General features: G+C 41.6%; 2 protein-coding genes across 5 annotated transcripts in view; one reads left to right on the plus strand and one right to left on the minus strand.

The window, feature by feature from the left end:
* Window positions 1-73: 73 nt before the first annotated feature.
* On the minus strand, window positions 74-11,948 carry tdrd1 (tudor domain containing 1). Of its 2 annotated transcripts, none has more exons than XM_047608936.1 (25): window positions 11,581-11,948; window positions 11,460-11,497; window positions 11,305-11,362; window positions 10,280-10,385; window positions 10,122-10,188; window positions 9,928-10,008; window positions 9,660-9,839; window positions 9,428-9,571; window positions 9,119-9,284; window positions 8,948-9,031; window positions 8,549-8,725; window positions 8,331-8,438; window positions 8,079-8,249; window positions 7,743-7,997; window positions 7,332-7,463; window positions 7,146-7,253; window positions 5,723-5,890; window positions 5,298-5,645; window positions 5,100-5,216; window positions 4,366-4,494; window positions 1,197-1,361; window positions 748-1,107; window positions 602-667; window positions 422-471; window positions 74-344 (listed from the first exon to the last, which is right to left on the minus strand). In XM_047608936.1, exons 1-25 carry the CDS (start codon window positions 11,720-11,722, stop codon window positions 273-275), a joined length of 3,492 nt encoding a protein of 1,163 aa, XP_047464892.1. In that variant the 5' UTR covers window positions 11,723-11,948; the 3' UTR covers window positions 74-272. The 2 variants fall into 2 exon arrangements, with proteins under 2 accessions (XP_047464892.1, XP_047464891.1); XM_047608935.1 differs by having other exon boundaries at window positions 1,197-1,364; window positions 11,581-11,946.
* Window positions 11,949-14,092: 2,144 nt separating this feature from the next.
* ccdc186 (coiled-coil domain-containing protein 186) overlaps window positions 14,093-25,851 on the plus strand; it is a 36,276-nt gene continuing 24,517 nt past the window's right edge. Inside the window, exons 1-6 of one of the 3 annotated variants that reach the window (XM_047609799.1) lie at window positions 14,093-15,140; window positions 16,545-17,529; window positions 17,857-17,983; window positions 19,156-19,284; window positions 22,419-22,631; window positions 24,220-24,339. In XM_047609799.1, the coding sequence (XP_047465755.1) occupies window positions 16,565-17,529; window positions 17,857-17,983; window positions 19,156-19,284; window positions 22,419-22,631; window positions 24,220-24,339 (1,554 nt within the window). In that variant the 5' untranslated portion in view covers window positions 14,093-15,140; window positions 16,545-16,564. The remainder of the gene's footprint in view (window positions 15,141-16,544; window positions 17,530-17,856; window positions 17,984-19,155; window positions 19,285-22,418; window positions 22,632-24,219; window positions 24,340-25,851) is intronic. The other 2 variants (XM_047609797.1, XM_047609798.1) reach the window with 2 other exon arrangements.

Genomic DNA, 25,851 nt, shown 5'->3' on the forward strand with positions numbered 1-25,851 from the left:
AGACACAGCGATCCGGCACCGCACAAGGCAAAAGATCCCATTGATAGTTGGTGTAGAAATGAACCGACCAGACTGTTTCTGCAGGAAACTTTTTATGGAACTTTTATGAACTTAAATCAGATCAAACATGAACCTGCCAGGGAATTTAACATCACATTAAAAACATAAAATAAGAGTTTTTTTGGGGTAAAGATGGATAAATTAAAAGCTGGGTGGCAAACAAAAATAATTAAACAGTTGAACGGTGAACGAGACGGTAAGTAGGTCAGATTTTATTCTGTCTGTCCGACGAGCTGCTTGATGACAGAAAGCTGCAGCTGCATCAGCTGTTCAAGATGATCAATCTGCAGAAGGAAAGAGAAAAAAATGAATATTGAAAATATATTTAGAGTTTTTTTTTATCTGTAAAACCATCTCTGACCTTGGTCTTCATTTCGCTCAGACAGCAGCAGCGTCCCGAGCCCTGAGGAGCTGGGATTCAGAGGAGACGGAGAGCGAAGTGAACGCTAAGCCACCTTAAGAAGTTCACAAACTAATCCTAGAACAACTGAAAGTTTCAATCATGTCAGTTTATGCAGGGCGGGGCTCAAAACACACATACCAGCGGCGTCTGAAGTATTGTGGCACCGTGGCTCCATTTCTTCAACGATCCTCTTCACTGGGTTTTCTGAAAACAAAGATTTTACATTATATGTAATGTAAAATCTAACTAAACCACAATAAAACAAAACATCTGACTTGACCGACCGGTGGCTGATGATTGACAGGTGATTTTCTCTGAGGCCCTGATGGACCCGGCTGTAACAAGCGGCCCAGTTTTATTCTCAGGAGCTGGTGTTGTGCCGATAGATGTGCTGCTTCCTGTTGTGTCAGTCTTCTGGGGGGTGGTGGTGGTGGTGGGAGGAGGAGGAGGGTTACTCTCGGCCTGTAATGCATCTAATATCATAGAAGTGAGGTGTCCACCCCCACTCTCGATGGGCAGAGAGACAGAAAGCACGTTATAGGAGCCATCGAAAGAGTGAACGGTGGCGAGGACGCCGCTCGACATCAGGGTCTGAAAAAGCTCCTGCACTTCTGCCGGCCACTCCGCCGGGAAGTGCTCCCTGCCTAGGGATGAAGGAGAGACCCTGGTTATAAAGGAGCTGATGAAGAACGCAAACTAGAAATAATAAATAAATAAATCTGCTTTGTCTCACCAATGAGGGCACACCGAGTGATCTGAAGGGGAACCTGCAGCAGGTGGGCGGGAATGGGCAGGACTCTGGAGAACGGCACCTTCTCACGGTTTCCGTAATCCGCGTAGATGACGCTCACTTCATTCTCATCGACCCCCAGGACGACTGCACGGTACCAGTCATCGTCTGCTGTGGAAATAAATGTCCCACAAAGGTGTTATATTCAACTACAGCTGCAAAAATTACCGTTTTTACCATTATTCACTTTAAATATTCATTATTTGGGAGTTGGTCTATTAATCATTTAACGTTTGATTGACACATTTTCTCATAACAAGGCCTAATGATGATAAACAACTAATGAACAATGACATTTTAACATGAAATATATGAATGAAGACTCGTTCCTAGGGATGTTCTGATGAGTATAAACCTAAACCACTGTAACATCCTTAAACATAGTATTAATCTTTGTTATCTAGCATCAAAGCTGCCTAAGATCTAAGTCTTACAACAATTTATAAATGATGCAATGTAAATATCAGGTAAAGTGGCAGTAGGAGATCATTCAATACTACCGACTTGATTCAACACCAAAAAATAAATAAAAACAACGTGATACGTCAAGTTCACTCAGACAAAGGCACTGAAATAACAAACACTGTTTCCTTAAGAAAAAGTCAGTGCAATGTTACACAAGAGCATTTCTCTCGTACAGAAGCCGACGTACGATTCAGATTGAGAAGAGTTCATTTGTCCCCGGGAGGAAACTCAAGGTCCATGTGAACAGAATGACGTGCGACAACAAAACACAAAATGGAACGACAGACAGAATATACGAGCCACCGTCTTCTAGCTCGAATAGTTTTCACAGAAATATTTATTCTAGTTGATGCAGTCCTGTGGTGCACATATGATCCAGGAGAATACGACAGATAAGAAGAGACTTTGTGAATCTCCAGAGGAGGATGAACCTGAAACTTGATTGGGACGTCCCACCTCGTTACGTGTATTTAGGAAAGATGTTGTTTAGTATATATATATATATATTAGCCATTAGCACGTTCTCCAGGGAGACTCTGTTGGGTTCACACAGGGACGCTGACGACAGCTCTCTGGCCAGATACCAACCAGCAAACAAAACTCCCTGTAATGGTAAAAAAATAAATAAATACTGACACTGCTGTCTCGTTGTTCCGAGGTCAGAAACCAGCAGATGTTCTCTGCTGCAGACGTGCTCCCTCATAGCATCAGCGCTGCTGTAGAAGCTCATTTCATTTGTGCAAAGGTTGCATCTCAGTGGATCTCTGTTAAAAGAATTACCAGCCTTCTGACATCCAGGCTTCTGAGGCCATTTTCAGCTTAACGTGAGAAACTATTTCACACGACCTTATAGAGCATCGCTAATACCAGAAAAACACCTTCAAACCAAAAAACACTTATGTGATAAAGTCAATTCTAACCTATACAGCTGCTTAGAGAAGTCCATTAAAACAGACCCTGTTGTTATCTGGGCCGAGGAATGTGTGCCAGGCTGTAGTCTCCTACTCGTATGCTGTGTTTAAAGAAGCTGCCGCGCTCGGCTACGTGTGCACACGGCGTGTAATTATATCTACGAGCAGACGTGGAATTAGCAGCTCGGGTCTGCAGGGTAAGAGCTGCAGGTGGGGTCTGGAGGAAAGAAAAGTCAGAGAGCAAACATTAAACTGGACGGGAGGAGGAAAAGAGGTGGGTATTGACAGTTGTTGTTGTTGTTGTTTGGAAGAAGTCGGTGATAGATCAGGGTCTCGTCCTTGTGATCATCAACAGTGTCATGGAGCAGCGGGGTTTTCCCACCTATTAAACTCTGCATGAAACTTCCTCAAACCATGTTAGAACACTATGTATGTATTTCATTTCATGATGTGATGAAGGCAAGACACTACAGGTGAATAGGGAAACATTTTTTTAACTTTTCCAGGTGATTAATTACATAAACACAATATTTTTTTTATATTACCAGTTAAATATGCGCTAATTTGCACACCATTCCAGACCAGAAATCAGAATAACTGATAAAGTGAGGTTCAAAATTCTTGTTTCGTTTTGTTAACATATTAGATTTCCAGGTATTTAAACAAGGAATTTCGGATATCTCTCTATATCTCTCCATTAATCACAAAATACTGTCTGCAGTCCAAAAAAATCTATTTTTGACATATTTTTTAGGAGTAAAATGTTCTATAAATCAGGCTCTGAATGACATATGATGAATCACCTCTGTAAATACGTGCAGAATGTAGTTAGGAATAAATGTGTAAAGTTTGGTTTGTGTAAGAGCTACTGAAGAGGAGATTTCTGACTCAGAGGAGCAGAAAAACTGAATTTGAGAAAACGGCCTTTAAAGTTTTAAAATCAAGTCTATTTTTATTGGAAACCACTATGAACTAAGATCAAATCTACTCAAATCCTTCAAAACACCTCATATACTCATATCGACATGTATAATATCAAAATATCAGATTAAATTTACAATAAGTTAATGTAAGTGTGAAACATGAATCCGTTGCTGATCGTCTCCACCTTCGTCTCCTTTTACCAAAGACAGTTTACGGCCGAATGAACTCAGATGAGTCTGACTTCCCGTCTTCTCTCCTTCATCTGTCTTTTCTTCGACATTTCTTGCTAATTTGAGCTGTAACCTCCTTCTTAGAGGAGACGTCACTTGCAGATAAACACAGACGGGTAGAATATCTGGTCACGTGACGCTTTTGAACGAATCACGTCAGAAATCAACACCAACCAATGAGAGTTTGAGTTTAGCTTCAGATTGTTCTTTCTGCTTTCACGACTGGTTGCCACTAGAAAGGATATGACCATATTTGGACCTGACAGACTTCTGCAGGAGAAAAAGAGCTTCACAACAGTAGCTCATACGCCGTGGTAGAGATGAGACTCACAGTAGAAAGACGACTTTTAGCCAGTTTAGGAGTTAATTAGAGACACAACATTGATAAATCGTAGTGAAATAAACACCTAAATGTACATTTTGACCATTTTTTTTTAAAATTAGTTTGATAGAAGACATGTTAATGAAGCAAAATAGCAAAAAATCTCAAAAATTGATCAGTGGGTGAAAAAAGCTGCTGTGTCTCATAAATTGAGGTGATCTAGGACTTGCCTACTAATAATAATATTTTTTCCCTCTTACCATAGAACTGAGCACAACAAGCAGCTCCAGGAGCAGGTCTGCTGCCTCCAGCTGAGGATAACGTGGCCTGGTTGTTCGTGCAGTAGGAAGCCAGCTCTGTCTTCACCTCCTGGAGCCTTTTCTGATCCACTTAAAGAAATGCAAACACAATCGACAATTACAGCAGAAAATAATTGCAACGACGCCTGTCACGATACATTTTATATTGCTGATAAACAATATTATCGTCATAATAATAATAATGCAAGAACACCGTTTCAAAAGCAATAAACTGTTATTTCTCAATAGCATTTAACATTGTAGTGGCAGTGTCAAGAACTTTTAAGCATTATAAATAATTAAAATGAAAAAAATAAACAATAAAAATAAAATGGACTGTCAGTAAAGGGCTGCTTTACTGTTTTTTTTTCTGTTTTTAGCTGTTTATATTTATATTGTCGAGTATTGGTTGTCAGGACGAAGGCTCCTCTTCATCTGTAGCTGCAGTTTATTTATTTCCAGCTGGGAAAACTGGACCGGATGGTTCTGTTTCAGGTGCAAGTTGGTTGAATTCCCTTTTTTTTTTTGTTGCCTCTACTTTCAAACTAATACGACAAACTGACTCGTCTGTGTTAATGAGCTCACCTTCCTCGTGAATGTGGCATTCAGTGCTGAAATTATTCCTTTTATGTACATGTACATGGTGATATTCTTGTTTTTCTGTTCTGTAAGAAGAAAGGAAGACGTGTTCTTACCTCGCGTTGGGTCAAGCAGGTAGAAGAGGGAAGGACTGATGACGGCTGCAACATAAGGCTGAAACACCTCGTTGAGAGGCAGCTCGCCCGTCGTCCAGTCCACTGGGAAACACAGAGCTGAAACCAGATTAAAACATTTCACTGCCTTCCAAAAATCAACAATTTCATTTTTAAGGATTCTGACTTTCTATAGCTGACCTTCTGCTGGCACTACAGTCTGCCCGTCAACCGGCATCTCTTTGGAACCGGCTTCGGTGTAATCGGAGGCTCCAACGTTTAATTGGCTGTGCCGGTTTTCTTTCGCAGCCTCTTGTTGTTTGGCTCCGGAGGTCTTTGCATGCGCCTCTTTGGCAAACTCTCCAGGAACTTTGGCTAGATGCTCAGAAATCAGAGCAGCTGCCACATTCTGCCCTCTGCTCTCCAGCTCCACGCCGTAGCCGCGCTCGGTGACGGAAAACACGCGTGCGTAGAGCGTCTCGCCGGCCACCAGGGTCTGGAACCACAGCAGGGCTTCGCTGCTCCACTCGGACCCCGCGGGCTCCACACCTGAATACAAACACATTTTCAGAAAAAATGTGCAAAAATCTGTGCAAAGCGAAGGAAGAAACCAGCACTAGTGCTACCTTTGAGCCAGCAGCGGATTGCCTGGAAGGGCAGCGCCAGGAGTCGGGGTGTGATGGAGCGAAGCTGGCTCTGCTGCACCTTCACGTTGTAACCGTAGTCCACAAAGTTCACAGCTACTCCGTCTTCATGGACTCCCTTCACCACAGCTCGATACCATGTCCCGTCACCTGGCAGCAAACACACGGCACATCAAATACACCTCAAAGCAAACAGGAAACAATAATGCAGAAACAGATCAGAGCTCAATCAGCTGGTGTATTTACATAAGGGTTTTCTTTAGGAGTATAACATGTTAGTGCTCCAGTCTGATTTCAGGAAGATGGATAAAGAGTCAGTCAGGAACCAGGTCATGTCTACATCTTATCCTGGCAGTGTAGTGTATATCTGTACAGGTGCAACTTCAGCCATGTCATGCAAACAACATGCAAACAATGGCAGCAATTTTTTTTTAGTAAAGCAGAATAGACTTTTTTTTAACTTCTAGCTGATCTAAACCAGGGCTGGGCATAAATTTATACAGGGGGAAACATGAAAAATCTGAACTGTGTATATATATTAAATATTTATTTAAATTTATGAATTTTGGTGCAGGTCGAATAGGAAAATAAAACACAATCAATCTGCAGTTTTGGACATAACGCAGTGGAATGGTGGAAGCTTTGTCCTATTATAAAAGCTTCAGCTACATGAATTATTTTCTGTATCTCAATAAATCTAAATAAATGTTTAATAGATGGCAAGAAGCTGCCTCAATCATCCTTTTTGAAGGATTAATGAACGCAGATTCTAACAGTCTCCATATGTAAATAATACGTCACGGCTTTTCAAAATAAAAGCAACACAATTGCATTGCATGCACAGCATATATACTTGTTCGTTTGTGTTTATGACTGACATGTAAAATGCCCAAGTCTGATCTAAACTGATGGATATTTTTAAGTCTGTAGTAATCAGGCTACAGGGCCCTGCAGCATTTAGCCACTACAGAAGATTCTGGTGTTGACAATGACAGTTTTTGTGAGTCTCCGTTAGGTAGGAAGGTTGCTTGGCTTACATAGGTGTGTGTATATCCGCAGTGTTTTTTAAATTTTTTTGTGTTCGTGTTGCGCAAACAGCAACAACACTAATCAGGGAGAGTCACATTTATCATGAACTCAAGGATATGAGTAACCAGATTCCTGTGTCCTTATGTAAACACAATTATCACAAAACTGGGATAAGCCCGGATACTGGTGTGCAAGTAGAGATAATAAAGGGCTGTTGGAAACAATTTGAAGGGTTAAATAAAAGCTTATTCAGCTAATAGAGGAGAGGGGACATCCTGTTACCAGACACAAGTTTCATGCACATTTTGCTTAAACAGTCTGAGATACAGTATTGCGCAATATTTATCAGAGCCAGTGCTACTATACGTGCTCTCACCTGGAAACATGGCACAGCAGGGCTCCCCCACCTTGGGCACGAAGGCTGAGGCATCAGCCTGGCAGTGCTCCTTGAGCTGAGCCCCCAGGTCAGTCAGCCGCTGCTCATCTGAAACACAAATAGAAAGAAAAAAAAGATCAAAATATATAAACAACAACGATGATCTTCTACTGTATTATTCTGTACCTCCAGGGTTATTGGTGCAGCAGTAAAACTCTCCGGGGTTCTCCACCACACTGGCTAGTAGCGCCACTGTCTGGTTGCCAAGGGGAAGCTCCACACTAGACCAAACCAGAGGCTGACGCGACTGGAGAGACACTGCAGACACATGCAAAGACAGCAAAATGCATCAACTTATATGACAAATCATTATTCAAATCTTTGGTAAAAGCGAAGTGGGAGAAAGGTGCATAAACACCTTTCGACGTGTACATTTTTGTCATGAAACATAAAAAAAAGATGATGCTGCAGCCTGCAAAGGATCAATCTCTACCTCAAATTATTATTTTGTTGTATTTCAAAATACCAAAAAAACAGTAAATTGCATCTTAACGGGATGAAGTTGAGGATGTGAGATTAATTGCAGTCGTTCCTCACCCTGTGACTCTGAAGTAGCAGGTGTCTCGTCACCCTGATGGTCACCGCAGGTAACAGGAGCAGGTGCAGCGTAACCAGCAGAGATAAGCAGCTCCGCTATGTTGGCCTGAGGATCGCTGGCCTCATCAATCATGGCCACCGAAGCCTTGCCCCCATGAGCTCCCTGGATCTCTATTTGCAGTATTCGGTTGGACACCCTCCGCTGCAGGGCCAAAAGGCAGTCCTTCGACCAGCTCTCTCCGACGGGCTGCACACCTGGAAAAGTAGCTCAGAGATAAAGGGGAATTCTTTGAGACCTACAAATGATTTAAAAAAAAAAAAAACAGTGGATACGACCTGCTAGAACACACGGCATAGCCTGCATTGGGAGGGCCAGTAGTGAAGCGCTGATAGGTCGCAGGTGACCTAAATCCACCTCCTCAGAGTTGCCAAAATCAAGGTAGCCGACGCAAACGCGTTCCCCTGACGAGTAGGCCAGTATTTTCGCCCTGTACCACTGTCTGTCCTCTGGAAGAAACACGGAGAAGTAAAGAAAATGCATTACAAAAATGAATTAAAACACCGAATCATGACGTCCCTGATACTCACCTGAAAACTGGGCGCAACAAACTGTGCCAGGAGCTGGTCTGAAGTTCTGTGGGGCTTCAACCTGAGCGCAGTGCTCCCTCAGCTTCAGCTGCAGATCTTGAATCACTCCTGTGAACAAAAAAAATAAATAAATAAATAAATAAATCTCAGCCGAGGTAAATGATACAAACAGAGGTTGACAGGTTGGAGACGCAGTGACCAGAAGTGACGTCACTCACCGGCGTTCTTCACCTTCTGCACCACAAGTTCGTCGGGCGACTGCAAGTGGGTGACGACGACGAGGACGCGGTCGCCCACCGCCTGTGTCATTGGCTCCGGTGGCTGAGCCCAGATGTTCTTATCTTTCCCGTCGGAGAGACTCCGGAAGTTTTCTAAGGAGGCGCTCACCAGGGCTTCTGAGAATTAGAAGAACAATCAAATACATAATAATAAATAGTAAGAAGAAGTTATTTTACCAAGAGTGTTGAGGTTAAAGGGGAAACACATAAGGACTAATTGCTCTAAGGCTAAAAATCATATTCTCAGGAATACTTCGTACAGATCACTGCAAATATCACAGATTTTTGATTCGGTGGCAGAGATTTTAAAATACATATGAACACATGAAGCTTGCTTACTTATATCTTGCCTAGTTGGTATTAAGTTGACAGTTTCCTTCATTGCATAGTGTTGCTCAATGAGGAATGTGCTCAAGTGTTTTCCTAAAAGAGAGAAAAGGGTTTTAACTTCAGGAAATCTTTTGTGTTTTCTTATGAGTTTTCTCTTCCACTCAGTTATACGTCACCGACCCATGGAAAGCAGAATATCCACGAGGTGGACGCGACCGTCCTCTACTGTTTCCAACAGCTTAACAGTCACAATCTTTCCAGCCAGCAGCTGCCTCAAAGCGATACAGCACTCGCCTGACCAGCTGTCAACAACTGGCACCACCCCGGCGATCCGGCACTCCATCGCCTGGAAGTAAAAAAATGGCAAGTGCTGATTTCATAAAGCCAACTCAAAGGCAAACAGGCGGCGGCGGCCAGGGTGAGAATTATGCTGTGAAAAGTTTGTCTGTGGAAGGATTAATACACTACTGGTGTCAACGTTAAACTCACACATGGGCTAAACGGCTGGATGTCAGCAGACAGGGGTTTGATCCTTTCCACCGGGACGTTCTCTTCATTTCCAAAGTCGATGTAAAGAATATGAGCCGTCTTCTGGTCGGCAGACAAAGTCTGAACGAGGCCTCGGTACCATTTCTACATATTATTAAGTTAGACGAGTCAAGAACTGAGCCAATGTGAAAACTAGAACCTTGTCAAAGTCTTTTTCAGGGCATCTACTCACCAGATCACAGGAAAACTGAACCATGCAAACCTCCCCAACACAAGGCACATAAGTCGTCACTGAGGGGCGGCTGTAAGTTTTCTGAAGCTCTGTGGTGATGCTCTGCAGAGCTTCCAGCAACTCCGGGCTCTGAGCAATGACGTAAAACCTGGCAGGGCTGTAGAACTCTACAACAGACGCCTGATAAAAAAACAAAACACATTTGGTGCTAAATAAGAATGACAACCAGATCTGTTTTTCCAGCCGAGTCGAAATTGGTTTGTCGTACCTGGATGTCTGATCCATGAATAACTTTAGGGCTGCGCAAGTCCTTCAAGAACACCCTCTGGTTTGTGGATGAATGGTCATCCTTCAATAAATAATAATAAAAAATGTACATCAGTATTCCTAAGCATAGTCAAATTATGAAAAAATATAGTTTGAAATGTTTAAGTACATTGGAAAAGCGTTAAATTAACTTACCACCTCTAAGACGATGGCTCTGTCTCCTGCAACTGGCGAAGCCGGTGGACTTTCCTTCGCTTTATCTCTTCAGAATGAAGGAGACTGCACGTTATTTACCGGGCATCAAAGTCTGATCACTAAACAATAGTAAACGGAGAACGGACAGTGGCACTGACTCTGGATAAAATAACTTGCACACGTGTCTGTGCGCCTTCCAGTCTTCGGTCTGACACGCCACAGAGCAGTACAGCATCTTCTTGCAGCGCTTGCATCGTAAAGTCCCTGTCGGGGACGATCACAAAAATTAACTGAAATGATTAAAAAGCAAAAAACTAAACACGGTGCCGAAAGCATTGCATTCTACAATATATCCTAAGATACACCACTTCAAAACAGTTGTCTCTCATCAGAGAATGGACATGGGCCTTCTGAGCGAGTCATGTGGTGTCTGGAAACAAAATGTTTTAACCTACTGTGGTGTTATTAGTTGTGCAATATTATTTGGGACTTTCCAGGATTACGTTTTTCCTCATAATTGTTTCTTTATCTTTATTGGTTCCTACCTTTCTTTGTTTGTGGTGGGACAATTAATGAGTGTGACGCTCTCCTGGTGCATGGGTAATGTAAACTGCAGTGCACCCACAGACCCACAGAGAGCCCGGATAAGGTCATTAATAATACTAACTCTTTGTCGAAAAGCCTTGCACATTATAATCTCCACGCTACAGAATTCTCAAATACACCGAACAGCCACAACACTATGACCACCTTCCTAATATTGTGCAAGTCTCCCTCGTGCCTCCAAAACTGTGGATCATGGATATTTGATCAGTTTAGTGAATTTGGAGGCCAGGTCAACACTTTGTGCTGTTTTTCATTTTTTTTGTGTGTGTGCATGTGTCCAGCTGCATCCTGCACTGTCAAGGAGTGCCATTGCATATGGAGTGGGTGGGTGGTACATGTCTAAATAACGTCCACATGTCCAAACGTTTCCCATCAGAACACTGAATTATCACAAGATGGCCGACGTTATTCACTTCTCCTCTGGTTTTAATATTATTATTATGCCCGATCTGCATATAAACAAAGCGGAGAAACCACTGACCTACATAATAATGAGATTTTTTGAAACCCGTTCACAAAATCAAGCCAATTAATCTTTCACGCCTTTGTCTGATTACAGTGCACAGCTCCTTCTTACCCTTCTTGCCACAGAAGTTGCAGAGGCACACGGTCTGCAGCGGAGATCCCAACAACTGCTGAGGGCAGAAATGGAAAGATGGAAAGCTGCACTGAGAAACACAACACAACAATAACTCAGCCAGTGGCTGAAAGAAGTGCAAGTGAGGTACGTACTCCAGATGTTTCCCTGCTGCCTGGTAAACACACCGGAGCTGGAATAAAGGAAAGTAGATGTTACATGGTAGGTTATGTGTTAAGATAATGGACACTAGCCTTTACTAAAAAAGGGAGTTACCGTCTCCAAAGGCGCCTGAGGAGGGGCGCACAGGTGTTGCACCGGGCATGATGGTCTGTCTGGGAGGAGGCGTCATGGGGCTCGATGAAGGTTTCCTCAAGGGCAGGTTGGGTTGAACCATGTTTACAGAAATACCGTTCATCTTTTTCGTTTAACTGTATCTTTCTTTCGATGAAACGATAAACGTTATTAAACATCACAGTTATTGGCGAAGTTAGGCCGCTAATTTGCTGCTAGCAGGAGAAAACGGCACACGACAATTATTTTCAGTAAAACTCTCAGTAACTTAATTCAACCGCTTAATTCACGATGTACTACAACAGACAAGTAAATAAATACGTATTAGCTTTGTTTTGTTTTCGATATTTTAGCCAAGTATCCTACCTGACGGCACGTGTCGATTAATGGCGAAAGACAGTGGTACGCATGCGCAATGACCTCAATTGCAAAAGGGAGTAACGTTCAAAATCCAACGAGTTCTACAGTTATTTGTGACAATAATGTGAATATATATATAATATTAAAACTAAAACAGCAAATGCGATTCTTAACCCTTTATGGGGCAATAAACTATAATATAACTTCGCAAGATTATAGCCATAAGGGTCTTTATTTATTTATTTATTTCGCAACTGCTTATTTATGTTCACTTGTTTCCATCTAAGTCCATTTATTTTATTATTATTGCGTATTTCTTTTTATTATTATGAGGTTCTGTAGTGGGCAGGCCATTACGATCCACGCTCTTTTTCAGAAAGTGGCAGTAATGCACCTATAAATAGTTTTTGCCAACAAAAACAAGAAGGATTTTATTAACAATAGTCTTTTGTACCAATCATACGAGAATAAATACGGCAATGATAGAACTAACAAACAAGGTAACATAAATTAAAATCAAACATGGGGCTATTATCTGAAAGCTATTTCTGAAAAATGTTCAAGTCCTTGTAGATTATTATTATTTTTTTGTCCTTGTAAAGAACTTGTATAATAAAGAAATTCAGTCTTGAATTGTTTTATCTTGCCTGTCCTATCTGTCCATCTGCATTTTTGAGGATAAACTTCTTTTTTTTTATCAATTGTTTGGCACACATTTTAAACACCCAAATTTTATTTAAAATATCAATGATTATTAATTATACACATATATGTCCAACCAAGATGATAATAGCAACAATGGTGACAAAGTGTCATTTAACATTTCCTGTTGGATCACTTTTATTTTTTTATATTTCTTTAGGATTTGCCAAAAAGTACCCTTAGACCCATTTTGTTTATATGTACACTGAATGGCTTTACTATCATTATTGACATATACACAGAGTGAGTTTTTTTTTTAACTATGATGGAGACTGATGACAGTGCAAAAAACTGTGACAGATGCCTGTAGTACAACCATATATACATATATACATACATACATATATATATATATATATATATATATATATATATACATATATACATATGTACAAATGGTTGAGCAATATTTGTTGAAGTCATATTAGCTGATAATGTAAAATAGAAATGTATTTAGTTAATATTTGTATTTAGTGTGTAATTTTACCAATGACAAGTTATTGTGACAAAGGCAAAGGACCTGGTTGTGGACATGACATGGAATTAGTCTCCTGTGAGCCCTGACACTATCCAGGGAGCAGATGTGGACGTTGTTGAGCATTACAAGTGTCTGGCCGTGACAATAAACTGGACTGGTCAAAGATTACTGAGGCTGCTCTACAGGAAGGGCCGGAGTCGCCTCTAGTTTCTAAGGAGACTGATCCATAAGGGCAGTGATGTCGTGTGGGCGGAGCTGGACTCTTTGAACACAGTGTCAGAAAGGATCATGTTGGCTAGAGTGAAGACCATCCTGGACAACTCCTCCCACCCACTCTACAACACACTGGCCAGTCTAAGGAGAACCCACAATTAGAGACTCATCCTTCCTAAATGCACCACAGAAATCCACGGGAACTCATTCCTGCCTGTGGCCTTCAAACTCCCCCGCTGAGTGTTGGTTGGTCACTCTTAACACTTCAGACTCTTTTCTAATCTATCTGTAGCCATTTTACCTCTGTCATATTGTGAATACTTTTGCAGTATTTGTTTTTTACCATGGATCTTATATTGTATTTTTATATTGTAAGGTTTAATAAAGTATTCTGATTATGATCCTGGTTCTGTTTAATGTCTGCAAAGAGACAATTTTGAAGTTGCAACCCAGCTAAGGTCACCCTGTTAGTACAGACTTAGACTTAGAGAGACTTTAAGACATTTAAAACCTCTGATTGTCATTGCACACAAGTTAGACAAGAGAAAATGTGCATAAAGGAAACATTCTTAAGAACCATAAGTAAAAAGAAAGATAAAATCAGGTTAAAATATAAGTAGTATCTAATAAAATAGAAAATAGTACAGAATTAGCATATGAACAAATGTACAAGAAATAGAGATGGAAGAATATGCAGTGTATACACTGGAATGATAAGTCTGTTGCAATAGTCCATTAACATGGATAACATGGAGTTAACTGTTGTAATTCAATTCAGTTTTATTTATATACTGTCAATAGAAACTGTCTCAAGACACTTCTGGCCCGAACCCTCCAGAGCAAGCATTAACGTGAAAGATAGCAACGAAAAACTCCCTTTTAACAGGAACAAACACTGAGCAGAACCCAGGTCATATAGAGGGACCCGTCTGTCCAGAAGAAGCAAGATAAACGTACACCTGTAATTGATACATCCATCTGACTAAAGCAAACATGAAGAATCTGATTATGATACAAACACAAGAAGTAGCTGATGTTGTTTGAGAATATCAGAGGAATCATACGCAGGTTGGAGAATTGTCATTCAGGTAGTGGATAACTGCAGGAGGCCATGACGACTGGGTAGGTTGTACGGTTGGATAGAGTATGGGATAATTTACATTAATTTAGTTTATTTTGAACATGTAAAAACCAAACAAAATGAAAATAAAAAGTAAAAATAAAGTAAACAAAAACTAAAAATTACATATTCAACATATCCAAAAAGGAGTGGGAGGAAGAACAGCCTTTTATATTTTATCCCATCTCTTCTTAATAGATCAGTAATGTTTGAATAATTCGCTTCTAATCGGTAAAATAGTAATAAGAAGAAGAAGAAGAAGGAGAAGACGAAGAAGAAGAAGAAGGAGAAGAAGAAGAAGAAGAAGAAGAAGAAGAAGAAGAAGAAGAAAATATTAGACATTAAAAGAAACAGAAATATTCACTTTGTTTGTCATCTTATTGAAAAGGTTGTCACATATTCATACTAAAACCCAGTGATGAAAAGACGAGGCGTTGTCTATGGTCGTAGGCACCTGTCGCCCGTTGACGTCAGACGACGTCATTTCTCTCTGCGCTCTCATTGGCTGATATCTTCCCGTCGCTTCCGCCCCCGCAGTAGCCATATTTGTTGATGTGTCATATCAAAGTGACTTGTTGGGCGATCAGCTGGAGAGAACCAGGCAGCACCAGGTTCATTCCCATCGGGATTATCTCCTCTTTGAACGGCACCATGGTTTATTCTCTCTGGGTGGGTAGAAAACGCAGGCGTCTCCATGAAGCTACGAGCTATGCTACATGTAGTCTATCACTGGATGAGCTGACGCCTCACTCTGTCTCTCCCTCTCTTATCTACGTTAGCTTAGCTTGCTAAAATAAGAATCGGTTTCAATATGCCAGTCCATAGCTGAACATTGGAGCCATTTAAACCACCCAGTTGGTGGTTTGTTGTGTTTTATTTGTGGCGTGTGTTAAGTTAGGTGCTGTGCTTTGGCTAAAGTTAGCTCAGGTTGCGCTAACGTTTGACCGATCGTATAAAAAAATGCAGCATATAAACAGCATGCCGAGCTCCATTCCGATTCAGGGATATTTAAAGAGTGTTATCTTAAAAATGCAGTTTGCATACATTACTTCAGTGTCACGGCATGGCTCCTGTCAAAAGATCATATTCGGCATTGTACGGGTTAAAGCTGGTTTCGCTCCTTGGCAGAAAGAGGCTGGGCTGTGTCACTGAATGTGGCTGTGTTGCATGTAACATACAGGCATAATGGTTAATAATCGTTATTTAACTTTGGTTTGCAGCAGTGTAAGAAGATATAGAGGCGAGGCCACATGTTCTTCCGTCGGTGGTTTGTGTCAGGAAACATGGTTTAGCAGAGGAAAGGGGACTCGGTCAAATATCAAGGAAGACAATGTCCTAGAAAGCTGGATTAAAGTTTACCCAGCCACTATTACAGTATTTAACTATGCAGAGAATGCTGACTAAGCCATTTACAGTCTATGGGAATTCATGTAACTGTAAGAGGTTCAAGCCAAGACTGGTTTTTATTGTAATGTTTTCCCCTTTAGCTTTAATTATCTTACGTGCTTTCTGAGATAAAGTTAAGTAGCTAATCCCCCCAAGATTGTATTTCCACTTCAGTCCCAGGATGTGCTTCATGAGTTGGTGGGGGGCCATGAGAAGCTGAAGACAAACACTCGGGTTATTTGTCTTCTCCATTGACATAACTGGCAGATCTTGCCATGTGTGTTTTAGTACGACTTCTGAAAGGTTCGATACCTACATTCTAAAAATACCTTCAGGCTGTGTAATAATCTTTGATGCTTATCTTGGTTGCATGACGCTCTGTGTCTCACGCTGCCGGGTGGATGTCATCACAGGTTTAGACAGGAATGCACCTTTTAGGTTGTTGTTTGCCAGGGCATTCTTTTTAGTTTTCCTTTTGGTAACGGGCAAACGTGTATGAGGAAATAGGTGTTACTGCCAGGATTCGTCAGGGGTTTTCCTGGCTCTAACTTCCAAACAGCTGTAACGGTGACATCCAAGAATATTTGGTTGCTGAAGAACTGTTGTTGAGCTATGAATGAAAGTGCCAAACCCTTGTCAGTCTACACTCACTCAATTTAGCTTTTTTCTTTCTCTCCTCTGTGTCAGATTTGAACCACTGGGGACCAATGGAGCAGCTTGGTCCTGCTGAAGACTCGCACACGATGGAAGGATCCGAGGTTCAGTCCGTGTCAGGAATATCCCTCCCAGCGAATCAGCTTCACGACAGAACGTCTGATACAGAAGAGGAGGAACTGATCTCTCACAACGGGGAACATGAGTCAGAAGTTTGCGGTCTGGCGAAAGATAAATCACAGCTTGACAACGGATTGAGCGAGGCTGTGACAGATGTTGAGATGGACGCAACAGAGGCAAGCGGTCAGGAGGTTCTGGACGGGTCAGAACCGACTGCCGATGCCAGTGCAGTTTCTGCGGGAAGCGTAAAACCGCCACTTTCGAATGAGACTGGTGGTGTTTTAGTAACCACAGCCGCCGCCGCTCTGGATGTAGTAGAAAGCTCTCCTTCTGTTCTCGAAGGGACTCCGGACACGTTATTGACTTTTGATGCCACCACCACCTCAAACGGCAACGAGCAGCCGTCACCCTCGGTCGGAAATCGTCCGTCGGAGCCGTCGACCGTCAATGAAAGCGCTTCAGCCGAGAGTCCGTCTCCTCCATCGTCCTCTCCCGTGCAAAGCGCTTCCAAAACCTCCGTCCCCGACTCGTCGACGACCTCCGGGATCTCAAACGGCCCCTCCACCCCGGGCTCGGACACCGTGGGCTCCTCGCTCGCTTCCAGCCCTCAAACCAGCGCCAACAACTCCGTCCCCTCGCACTCCACGTCGAGTCCTTACGACACCGATTGCAGCCGAAAGCTCATTTCGCAGATCCAGCGCTCGCTGTCGCAAGAGTCGCTGCTGGATGACATCGAGTCAGAGCTGCTGGCTTGTCAGCTGCCTGAGGTCAGAGGTGGAGGGGAAAGGAAGGGGAGCCCGCCTGTCAACGGACTCCAAACAGACCAGGACGGCTGCATGGTGGTGTTTGAGAAGTGTGTGCAATACAAGTATGCGCAACAGGAGAAAGCTGTTCAGAGGTAAAGTGTTGCTTTGGAGGGATTATCCGGGGAGTACTTTGCTTCCAGTGCAATAGCTGGGTTTATGAAGAAATCAGCCTGGCTGCTAACTGTTAATTGTTGTTTTCACTTGTTCATATAAAGACTGTCCTCTCAAAGCTTTCACAGGTGGCTAATAAAAGCCTAATTCAAAGCCTTTGCATTCTCAGTAGTGAAACAGTGACTAACAATAAACATAACCCACATATTTTTCTTTCTATTGGCCTTAATAGCAGAGTTCTTAAGTGCTTTGTTTGAACCTGACCTGAATCGGGATCGTGTGCGTCTGCGCCCCATCTTTGTGTACAGATTGCTCGAGGAGAACAAGAGACACCAGGAGCTGATCCTCGGCATCTGTTCGGAGAAAGACAACATGAAGGAAGAGCTGAAAAAGAGGGCAGAGACGGAGAAGCTGCACACGGCCACCATTACGAAGGTTGGTTTCGTTCGTCCTCAAGGGTCTTAAAATGCATTGTTGTGTGCGCTGACCGTGAAGGAGACTGCAGTCAGAAGCATATTCTCAAATAATGGACTCTGTTTGTTCCAGCCAAATGAATAGATCAGTGAAAACAATGGGAGCCTGTTTACAGCATCTTTTTTTTTAAATCATCTGGGATGTGATCCAGTGCCGTGTTTTGTCCGACTTCCTGTCTGTGCTGGACATTGACTTGATTGCACAGCACCTGCTGTTTTGTGCTTTCATTATGTTGGGTTCATACTCGGTCGAAATGCTTTTTAAAATTATAAATGTATGTTATCCAGAATGTAGACTTTGCATACATAAATTTAAATGGCAGTACTTAGAAACGAGTTCCACCTAGAGGAGAATTGGGAATCGGTTATATCTTGTCTGAAAAGCTTGAGTTTGGCCAACACTGATTGTTGAAGGGAATAACCAAAGCAAATGGTGTGTAGCCTCACCAGTCAAAGAGACACACTAATTAAATCTGCAGCGTGGCCCTGTATAGCTTGCAACTGAGGAAGTCAAACAAAGAAGCCCGGCGGGGGGAGAGAGGAAAATGGTCCAGATTCTAATCAATAGCATTCAGTGAGCCTTCATCATTTGTGTGAATACTGTGTTTTTTTTTTTTAAATGTCTTGTCTATTGTGTCTTTTTTAATGCTGGGTCCCCACCTTTTGATTTGCAAAGCTTACCATTTAGCAAGCACTCAAAAACACAAGTGCTTCCCCATTCACTGGGCCCTGGTTTAGCATTGCTGTTGCCATGGAAGGTGCAATAATTGGTTCGTGCCTTCTTGGTAACACGGTTTGTTTAAGCATTGTGCAAGCAAAGGCGGACAGCAGGGACTGTTGTGACAATCGCCCCGATGAACGCTCCAATTGTTTTCTGCCTTTCTTCCTTTTCTTTCTTTGTATTTGTCCTATTTGCAGCATCTTTGCTTGAATAAACAAAAATATATTCAGTGTCATCAAGCGGATTCTATTAAAAACACTTAAACCTGACGTCATCTTGATCCGCTGTCTACATTTAGACTGCATTCAGCATTCAGGTGTCATCCTGTGCAGCAGGTTAGCCCGGGTGTGGTTGCAGGCTTAAACGTTGCCCAACAAGTCCCTCACCCTGTTTGTACTCCCTCGTCTCTGCAGCTGGAGGGCAGGGTGAACGACCTGCTGCAAGAGCTGAAGGAGTCTCGGGATAAACTCATTCACCAGGAGCAGGCGGCGAAGGCGGCCCTCCAACAGATGCAGAAGGAGACTGCTCACCGGCTAGAACAGGTACAACCGGGACCTTTAAAAACGTTGAGACTTCCCTGAAAAGCCAGTCGCACAACTTGAGTTTTGCTTCATCCTCGTCCTCATTGTCATGTCTGGCCTTGTTCCACGCTGTCTCCTGTCGAGTTTGTTGACTCTCGGCAGTTTTAAATCTTGAACATAGCATCGCAAAAGCTTTTTTTTTTATGGCTGAAGATTTAATGGTGTTCAACAATAATCCCTTAAGAATGAAAATTCCAGTTAGACAGTGTATCCTCTGAGCTTCATAATTACCATCAAACAGTTGCTGGATACTTGGGGATGATGTAAAGTTGTATGTTGAATACGTTGTTACGTTAAGTTAATCATTATTTGGGGCATTCAGTTAGAGATGAATGCTAATGCTAACTATTAAAGGTAAAGCAACGTTAGTTGTATGTTTCAGGGGCGTCCAACCAAAAGTTGCTTTACTACTTTACCCTCCACAGTGGTTCCACTTACTTCTTGTAATATTTTTGTTGGAGAGGCTTCACTTGATAAAGACAGACCGGACTTCGTCCCCTCTGTGTCCTCCTTTGGTCAAATCGTCCATCTAGTGAGTGGGAGTGTAGGGGTTGGTGAATATAGTCCCAGTAAAATAACACTCATGGTCTCGTGGAGTGACTTCATTAGTATATTCTCTAAAATATGCGTTTTCCTCGTCCATTCTTGCCAAAAAAACAGTTTGTTGAAATATGCTAATCGGCATTTACAAGCTAGAGCGTTTGAGATTTTTTGCCTCCAGCTAAGCCCCGCCCCTCAAAAAAAAAACATTACACTGTTGACAAACTGAGAAGGAGTCTATAGTAACTCGTTCTTTTTGTTGTGTTGAAAAGAGCTACAGCTACAGCTGGAAAAATGGACAGCTAATGATGACATTTCAAACCACAACAAATCACTCTGCACTTTAAGTCACCCACAGCCCATACATCAGCCAGTAAAGTGTATTTTTATGGTTATGTATACAAGGAAATTGGACCTGGAGCAGTTTTGTCCATTTGCTTTACAAACTGAAGGCAAAAGTACATTTGTCTCTAGTATTTCTGTAAACTATGCGTATACTGTCTTTACATTTAATGTATTGGTAGAGGTATAATGTTGTAAATGTATTGGTTTTGCCACATACTGTATTTTCTTTTTGCACTAAACGAGCTGCTGAACGTTCCAGGTCCTCGCTCACCAAACTCCCGTGATTGCAGATTTAATCACCAGCTAAACGAACGGTGTGCTGAAGGCAGAGTTTTCATCCACCAGTTTGCACACCTGGTTGAAATCACGTTCAGGCGCTTTTTCTCTTGACAGTTTTGTCACACTTCGCAATTTTTAATTTCACTGTTCAGTGAACAATATGAGTTAGATTTTTTGCACTCACTTGTCTCCTCTAAGCCTTGAAATGTCTGCTGTCCCCGAGGTTTGAAGCGTTTGGCCCTGGTAATCTGTGTAACCTTTGTGCCAAATAACGGATCATTTTTTTACTTTTTTTTTTTTTAACAGATTGACAAACTTTCTCAGGCTTGCAGATTTATCCCAAACTCCCCAAATATCAGGTTGTTCAACTACAGAGTACAGACTGCGATAATAAAAACCGTTCTGTTGAACTGTGAGCATCTCGTTGGCATGAGGAATGAACACACAGGTGTGAGGATAGATGGTAAACCAACCCAAGAACCAGCAGGTTGTCTGTATTACAGGCGCCCCAGGGTTATATTCAGTCTAAAGGAATATGAAATATGATATTTCTAAAAGAAAGGATCACCGTGGAAGCATACATCCATCCTATATATTGCATTTCAGCAGCAAAACCTGCTCTGCCACTGTTTTAGCAGCACAGCCTCTCAAATGGGTTGACCATCACTGTCATAATGATGTAAAGAGATAAATGTTGCTCGTTTTTTGGACTAAATTTTCGCATATTTTGCTATTTTTGGATCTGGAAAGGCATTTTATTGAAATAAAAGCAGTTAGTTTGAACCATACCCAATTCATAAATGGCTTAAGAACAGGCTAAATGTATGTTTTTACTAAATAATTATACACTACCAATGAGAATGCACTAAGGAAAGACCTCTCCTGTTGTGGTATGCAACAATAATTAAGAAAGTTTTTAAGAAAGTCTGAGGAAAATTTGGATCTTCCCAACCTCATTGTCGTTCTTTCATTAATCCTTTATATCTTCTCCATAAGTTTACCCTGTTGTTAGCTTGCTAAACTATTATCCTCGATGGCTTCTAGATGCTAACAGTGGTAACCACTTAAACGCCATAAACGCATTTAAACCTTTAACATTCTGCTGGGTCCTACTGTATATGGGAAAGCAGTGCCCTTTTAAACCAGTCAGAGCTCTATGCAATAATCATGTGCAATATTCTGTGTGCCAACTTTGATTACTCAAGAACAATACCACTTAAGAGTGATTCAGAGAGTGATTTTTGTGATAAAAACTTCAGAGTCTTGGCTTTTAAAAAGAGACCAGGATCATGCATGAGCTCCAAAATGTTCAGGCGCAGAAATCTTATTTACTTTGGGTATGTCCTGCATAGGCGCTCTTTGCACAAAAGCTGTAATAATAAGAGGTTAAAGGTTGTGACCACAGGCACGATGTTGTAATGACTTTCATGAAAAGGTCCAGATCAGAGGTGTCAAACTGAATTTAGTTCAGGGGCCACATACAGTCATTTGATCTCAAAGGGGCCGGACCAATAATACAATAGCATATTAATGTACAAATAGCAACTACAAGTGTTTCCCTTTGTTTTAGTGCAAAGAAGATGATTATGAAATCTGTGTGAACCCTTGAAATTGCAGTTAATGTCTTCATTGTAAATTTGCACTTCCTGTGGACCCAAGTAGACCCTCTCATGGGCTGCGTTAGGCCCACAGGCCGTATGTTTGACACCTGTGGTTTAGAAGGTAACATCATGCTGGCTCTGTTTGTAGAAGTCAAGCCGATTTTCCATCATTAGTGCCAGACCAGGTTCAAGCAGAGTAGCCTAGCAAAGCATAACTTTTTTGAGATCCTTTTAAGAATCCGAGAACATAAGCAACACTGGGACTAAAATGTGGGAAGAATCCATAAACCTGTCCGACCATGTACACAATCCCCCCTCTCCCCCCCGCAGGTGAACAAGAAGTGCGACGAGGCGCGGCAGGAGAAGGAGGCCATGGTGATGAAGTACGTCCGGGGGGAGAAGGAGGCCCTGGACCTGAGGCGGGATAAGGAGGGTCTGGAGAAGAAGCTGAGGGAGGCCACCAAAGAGGTGGACCGCCAGGCCCTCCGAGGAAACCAGCTGGCTCAGGACAAAGGCCGGCTGCAGCAGCTGTACGACGCTAAGGTAAATCATGTGTCAGAGGCTTTAAGTTCCTTGTAGTCGTTAATTTATTGAACTGTTTATACGAAGATGTTGAATTCTTCTTTTTCATCACTTAGGGTTCGTTGAGTTTTTAAACTAACAGTTGCACATAGTTTCTGCTCAAAATATAAAACACCTGAGTAGATGCAATAAATCAACGTAATAAAAAGAAAGTAAGGAGCATAACCTTATTTGAGACAATACATTCATAGAGGAAAAAAATCTTACATATAATGGTGTTTACACATCCTTATACAAATGTCCACCATCTTTTCTCTAACAAACCTTCTCTCAGACACATGAGTCATTTTTTCCATTGTTCATATTTCCTTCATGATATTCAGCCACTGGATCCAAGTAGGAGATTGAACTTTGTACCATTTTCTTGTGGTGGCTGTAAGATTGTCTTAGCCAAGTAGCCATCCACCACGTCATTGGGATCTTATATCTAAGCACCTCAGTCAAAATGGTTTCATTTTATTTTATGTTTTTTTTCCAACTTTTCCAAAAATGTGTGTATGATGTGCATCTAAGGAGCCAACAGGTCTGAGGTGTTGATAGTCTTTTGCTTTGGATCTTGGATGTAATAAAAATGTTTTTGCAGTTAAACAGCCTTCATTGCTGTGAGCTAGTATGAGGAAGTACGCTGGAATACACACCTTTCTTATCTCATCTAATTTCTTCTTGTAATTCACCTTCGCAGTTTTCATAGAACCTTGAGATCACACTAGGATAAGATTATATATAAGATTATTTGTGTACTCCTCGTCTTCACTTCCTAATCGTGGTAAATTGAACGAATCTTAACAGATCACTGTTTATTAAGGTCAAACTCATCTTTTAATGTCTGTAAACTCATGCACTTCCTTATTGTCTATTACTGGACCTGTCGCCTTTATAGCTTTTTATTGTCCACTGCTTTGAGTGTCAAAACACATCCGCATGAGTGCCTTCTGGGAATAATTTAAATTAAATTGCTTAACAAATTTAAACCAGAGTTTAAGTGTGCCATCAGTTGTTGAATCTATTTTATAGGTCACAAAATCTTTGGTTGATTAGACATTTTTATATATTTTTTTTGTTTTTATTTCCGCCCACAAATTTAAATTTCTTTAGATACACATTAAATGAATCCAATATATTTTAGTAAAGGGATAAGGGCTTAATATTTTAATGCAGAATGATAATGATGTATATTTATAAACAGCACTAGGCTGAGTTAAATATAGATCACATATAGTAGATAGGGAGTCTCTACTTAATCTCTCCATCAGTTTGGGATCCTTGGCCTGAAAAACATCAAAGACCCCTGATTTATTTTATCTTTAATACAAGAGTGAATCCCTTTTTCCCTTAATAGTGATTGAATCTGAAAATCTTCTGAAAAACACACAAATGTGTCTAAATGACTCTTCAAGCTACTATTTGAACTTATTGCAATGAGCTTCATGGGCTAAATTGACCCATTTTGTCGCTGCATTCAATAGTGCATCTGTTTCCTTTTAAGAACTTTCTTTCTTTCTTGCTTTCTCTCTTGGTTTACCCCACTCCGCCTCCCTCGTGTTCTCAGGAAGGAGAGGTGGGCAGGTTGACTCGGGAGGTGGAGAAGCTGAAGGAGGAGATCAACTCGCATCTCATCAAGGTCAAATGGGCCCAGAACAAATTAAAGAGCGAGGCAGACGCGCACAAGGTAATGGAGCTGCTATTTCCGGACGTCATTTTCTCTGTCACTTGTCACATTGAGGTCAAGTCTTAGTGTACTTAAACTTTAGGGCGTTACCAAAAGAAAAACACATTCAGCAAACCTGTGTTTGGTGCCTAACCTCCTGAACCTACCTTGTTGGGTGCAACTCTTTAAAACAAACGCTTTGCGTTCCCAGACTCCCAAATAGTGCAAATGTAACATATGAGGTAAAATTGCAGCTTTGAAAACAACCAGCATGATTTATAGGTGAGGCAACTTCTTTACCTCCTAATACCGATGCTCTTTAGAGGCTGTTATAAATGTGCATGCGAACCTGCACTCAAATTTTATTCAAATGACCCTGGGTCTGAATAGCTCAGTGTACACATCCACTTGGCTGCGGCTCCAGTTTTCACGGTGAGAACGTCGGTTCCCCCTCCCGTGTCATTGAAAACCAACGTAATTCTGCTGGTAAATGTTGATTCAGTCTAACGGCCACGCCGGTGCGTGTCGAAGACGCACGGCGGCATCCGAAAACGAACACCGCCTTCAAGTCATTTCATCTTCAGATGCTCCATAAAAAGAAAAGAAAACATGATTAGACGCGATTCGCTGCCCAGATGAAATGAGGGGTACAGTAATGAACCTGCGTCGTTAACATAATGGCTGTTTCTTTTTGAAAATGTCTATTACAAAACAATGGTTCGGCGTTTAAGTGCCTCCCAAGAAAATGCGCGGCAATAAACACTGAAGGCCTCGGGAGCTCAGACATTAATGTTTATCTTGTGCATGTGTTTCGTCCTTGGACCCCTAGTGGTCCGTGGTGTAATTGCAACGGGTCCACAAAAATAAAATATATTTTAAAAAAGATAATTTATAGAAATGGGATTATTCTACTCAAATGTCACTGAGACATTTATCTACCTGAACTACAGAGGGCGTTTTCTCTCCACTTGTAATTAATTATTAATTAATTGTTATTATATTAAAAGATCTTGCTCCCGGTTGCATTGTTCAAAGTTAATGCATGACGCTGCTAATAACTTAACACGATCTGCATCCGTTTGAAATTATGAGGCCGCTACTGTTTCAGTTCGCATACACCATTCATTTCCTAATAACGCTCTTATTTTGAAACATCTGCAGGAAGGTGCTGTGGGAATATCAGTAAGTTGCATGTTCAGGTTAGCACTTGAAATTAAACATTTAGGCTTCATAAGATTAATGTTGGTGTCAATTATGTTAATGTGGGCCAGAAAATGTCTTCGTTTTTCTAAAATTTGAAAATATAGTTTCCCTCGCAGTCTGAGTCAAGACGTGAAATGTTCCCTCTGCTCAGTTCGGTCAATTCACTGATAATGTAGTTGTGGGAAAAATGGCTTTTTATTCACCCTTTTCAGTTTGAACCTCAGCACCCAAGCGTTAAAAAGGGTCCAGGACCCTAAAAAAAAAAGGTTGAGAACCACTGGTTTTATACTACGTCATAGTTGTGGGTTTACGCTGGATATTTTCTTTAAA

Source organism: Mugil cephalus, chromosome 16 (genome assembly GCF_022458985.1).
Source record: "Mugil cephalus isolate CIBA_MC_2020 chromosome 16, CIBA_Mcephalus_1.1, whole genome shotgun sequence".
Lineage (NCBI taxonomy): Eukaryota > Metazoa > Chordata > Actinopteri > Mugiliformes > Mugilidae > Mugil > Mugil cephalus.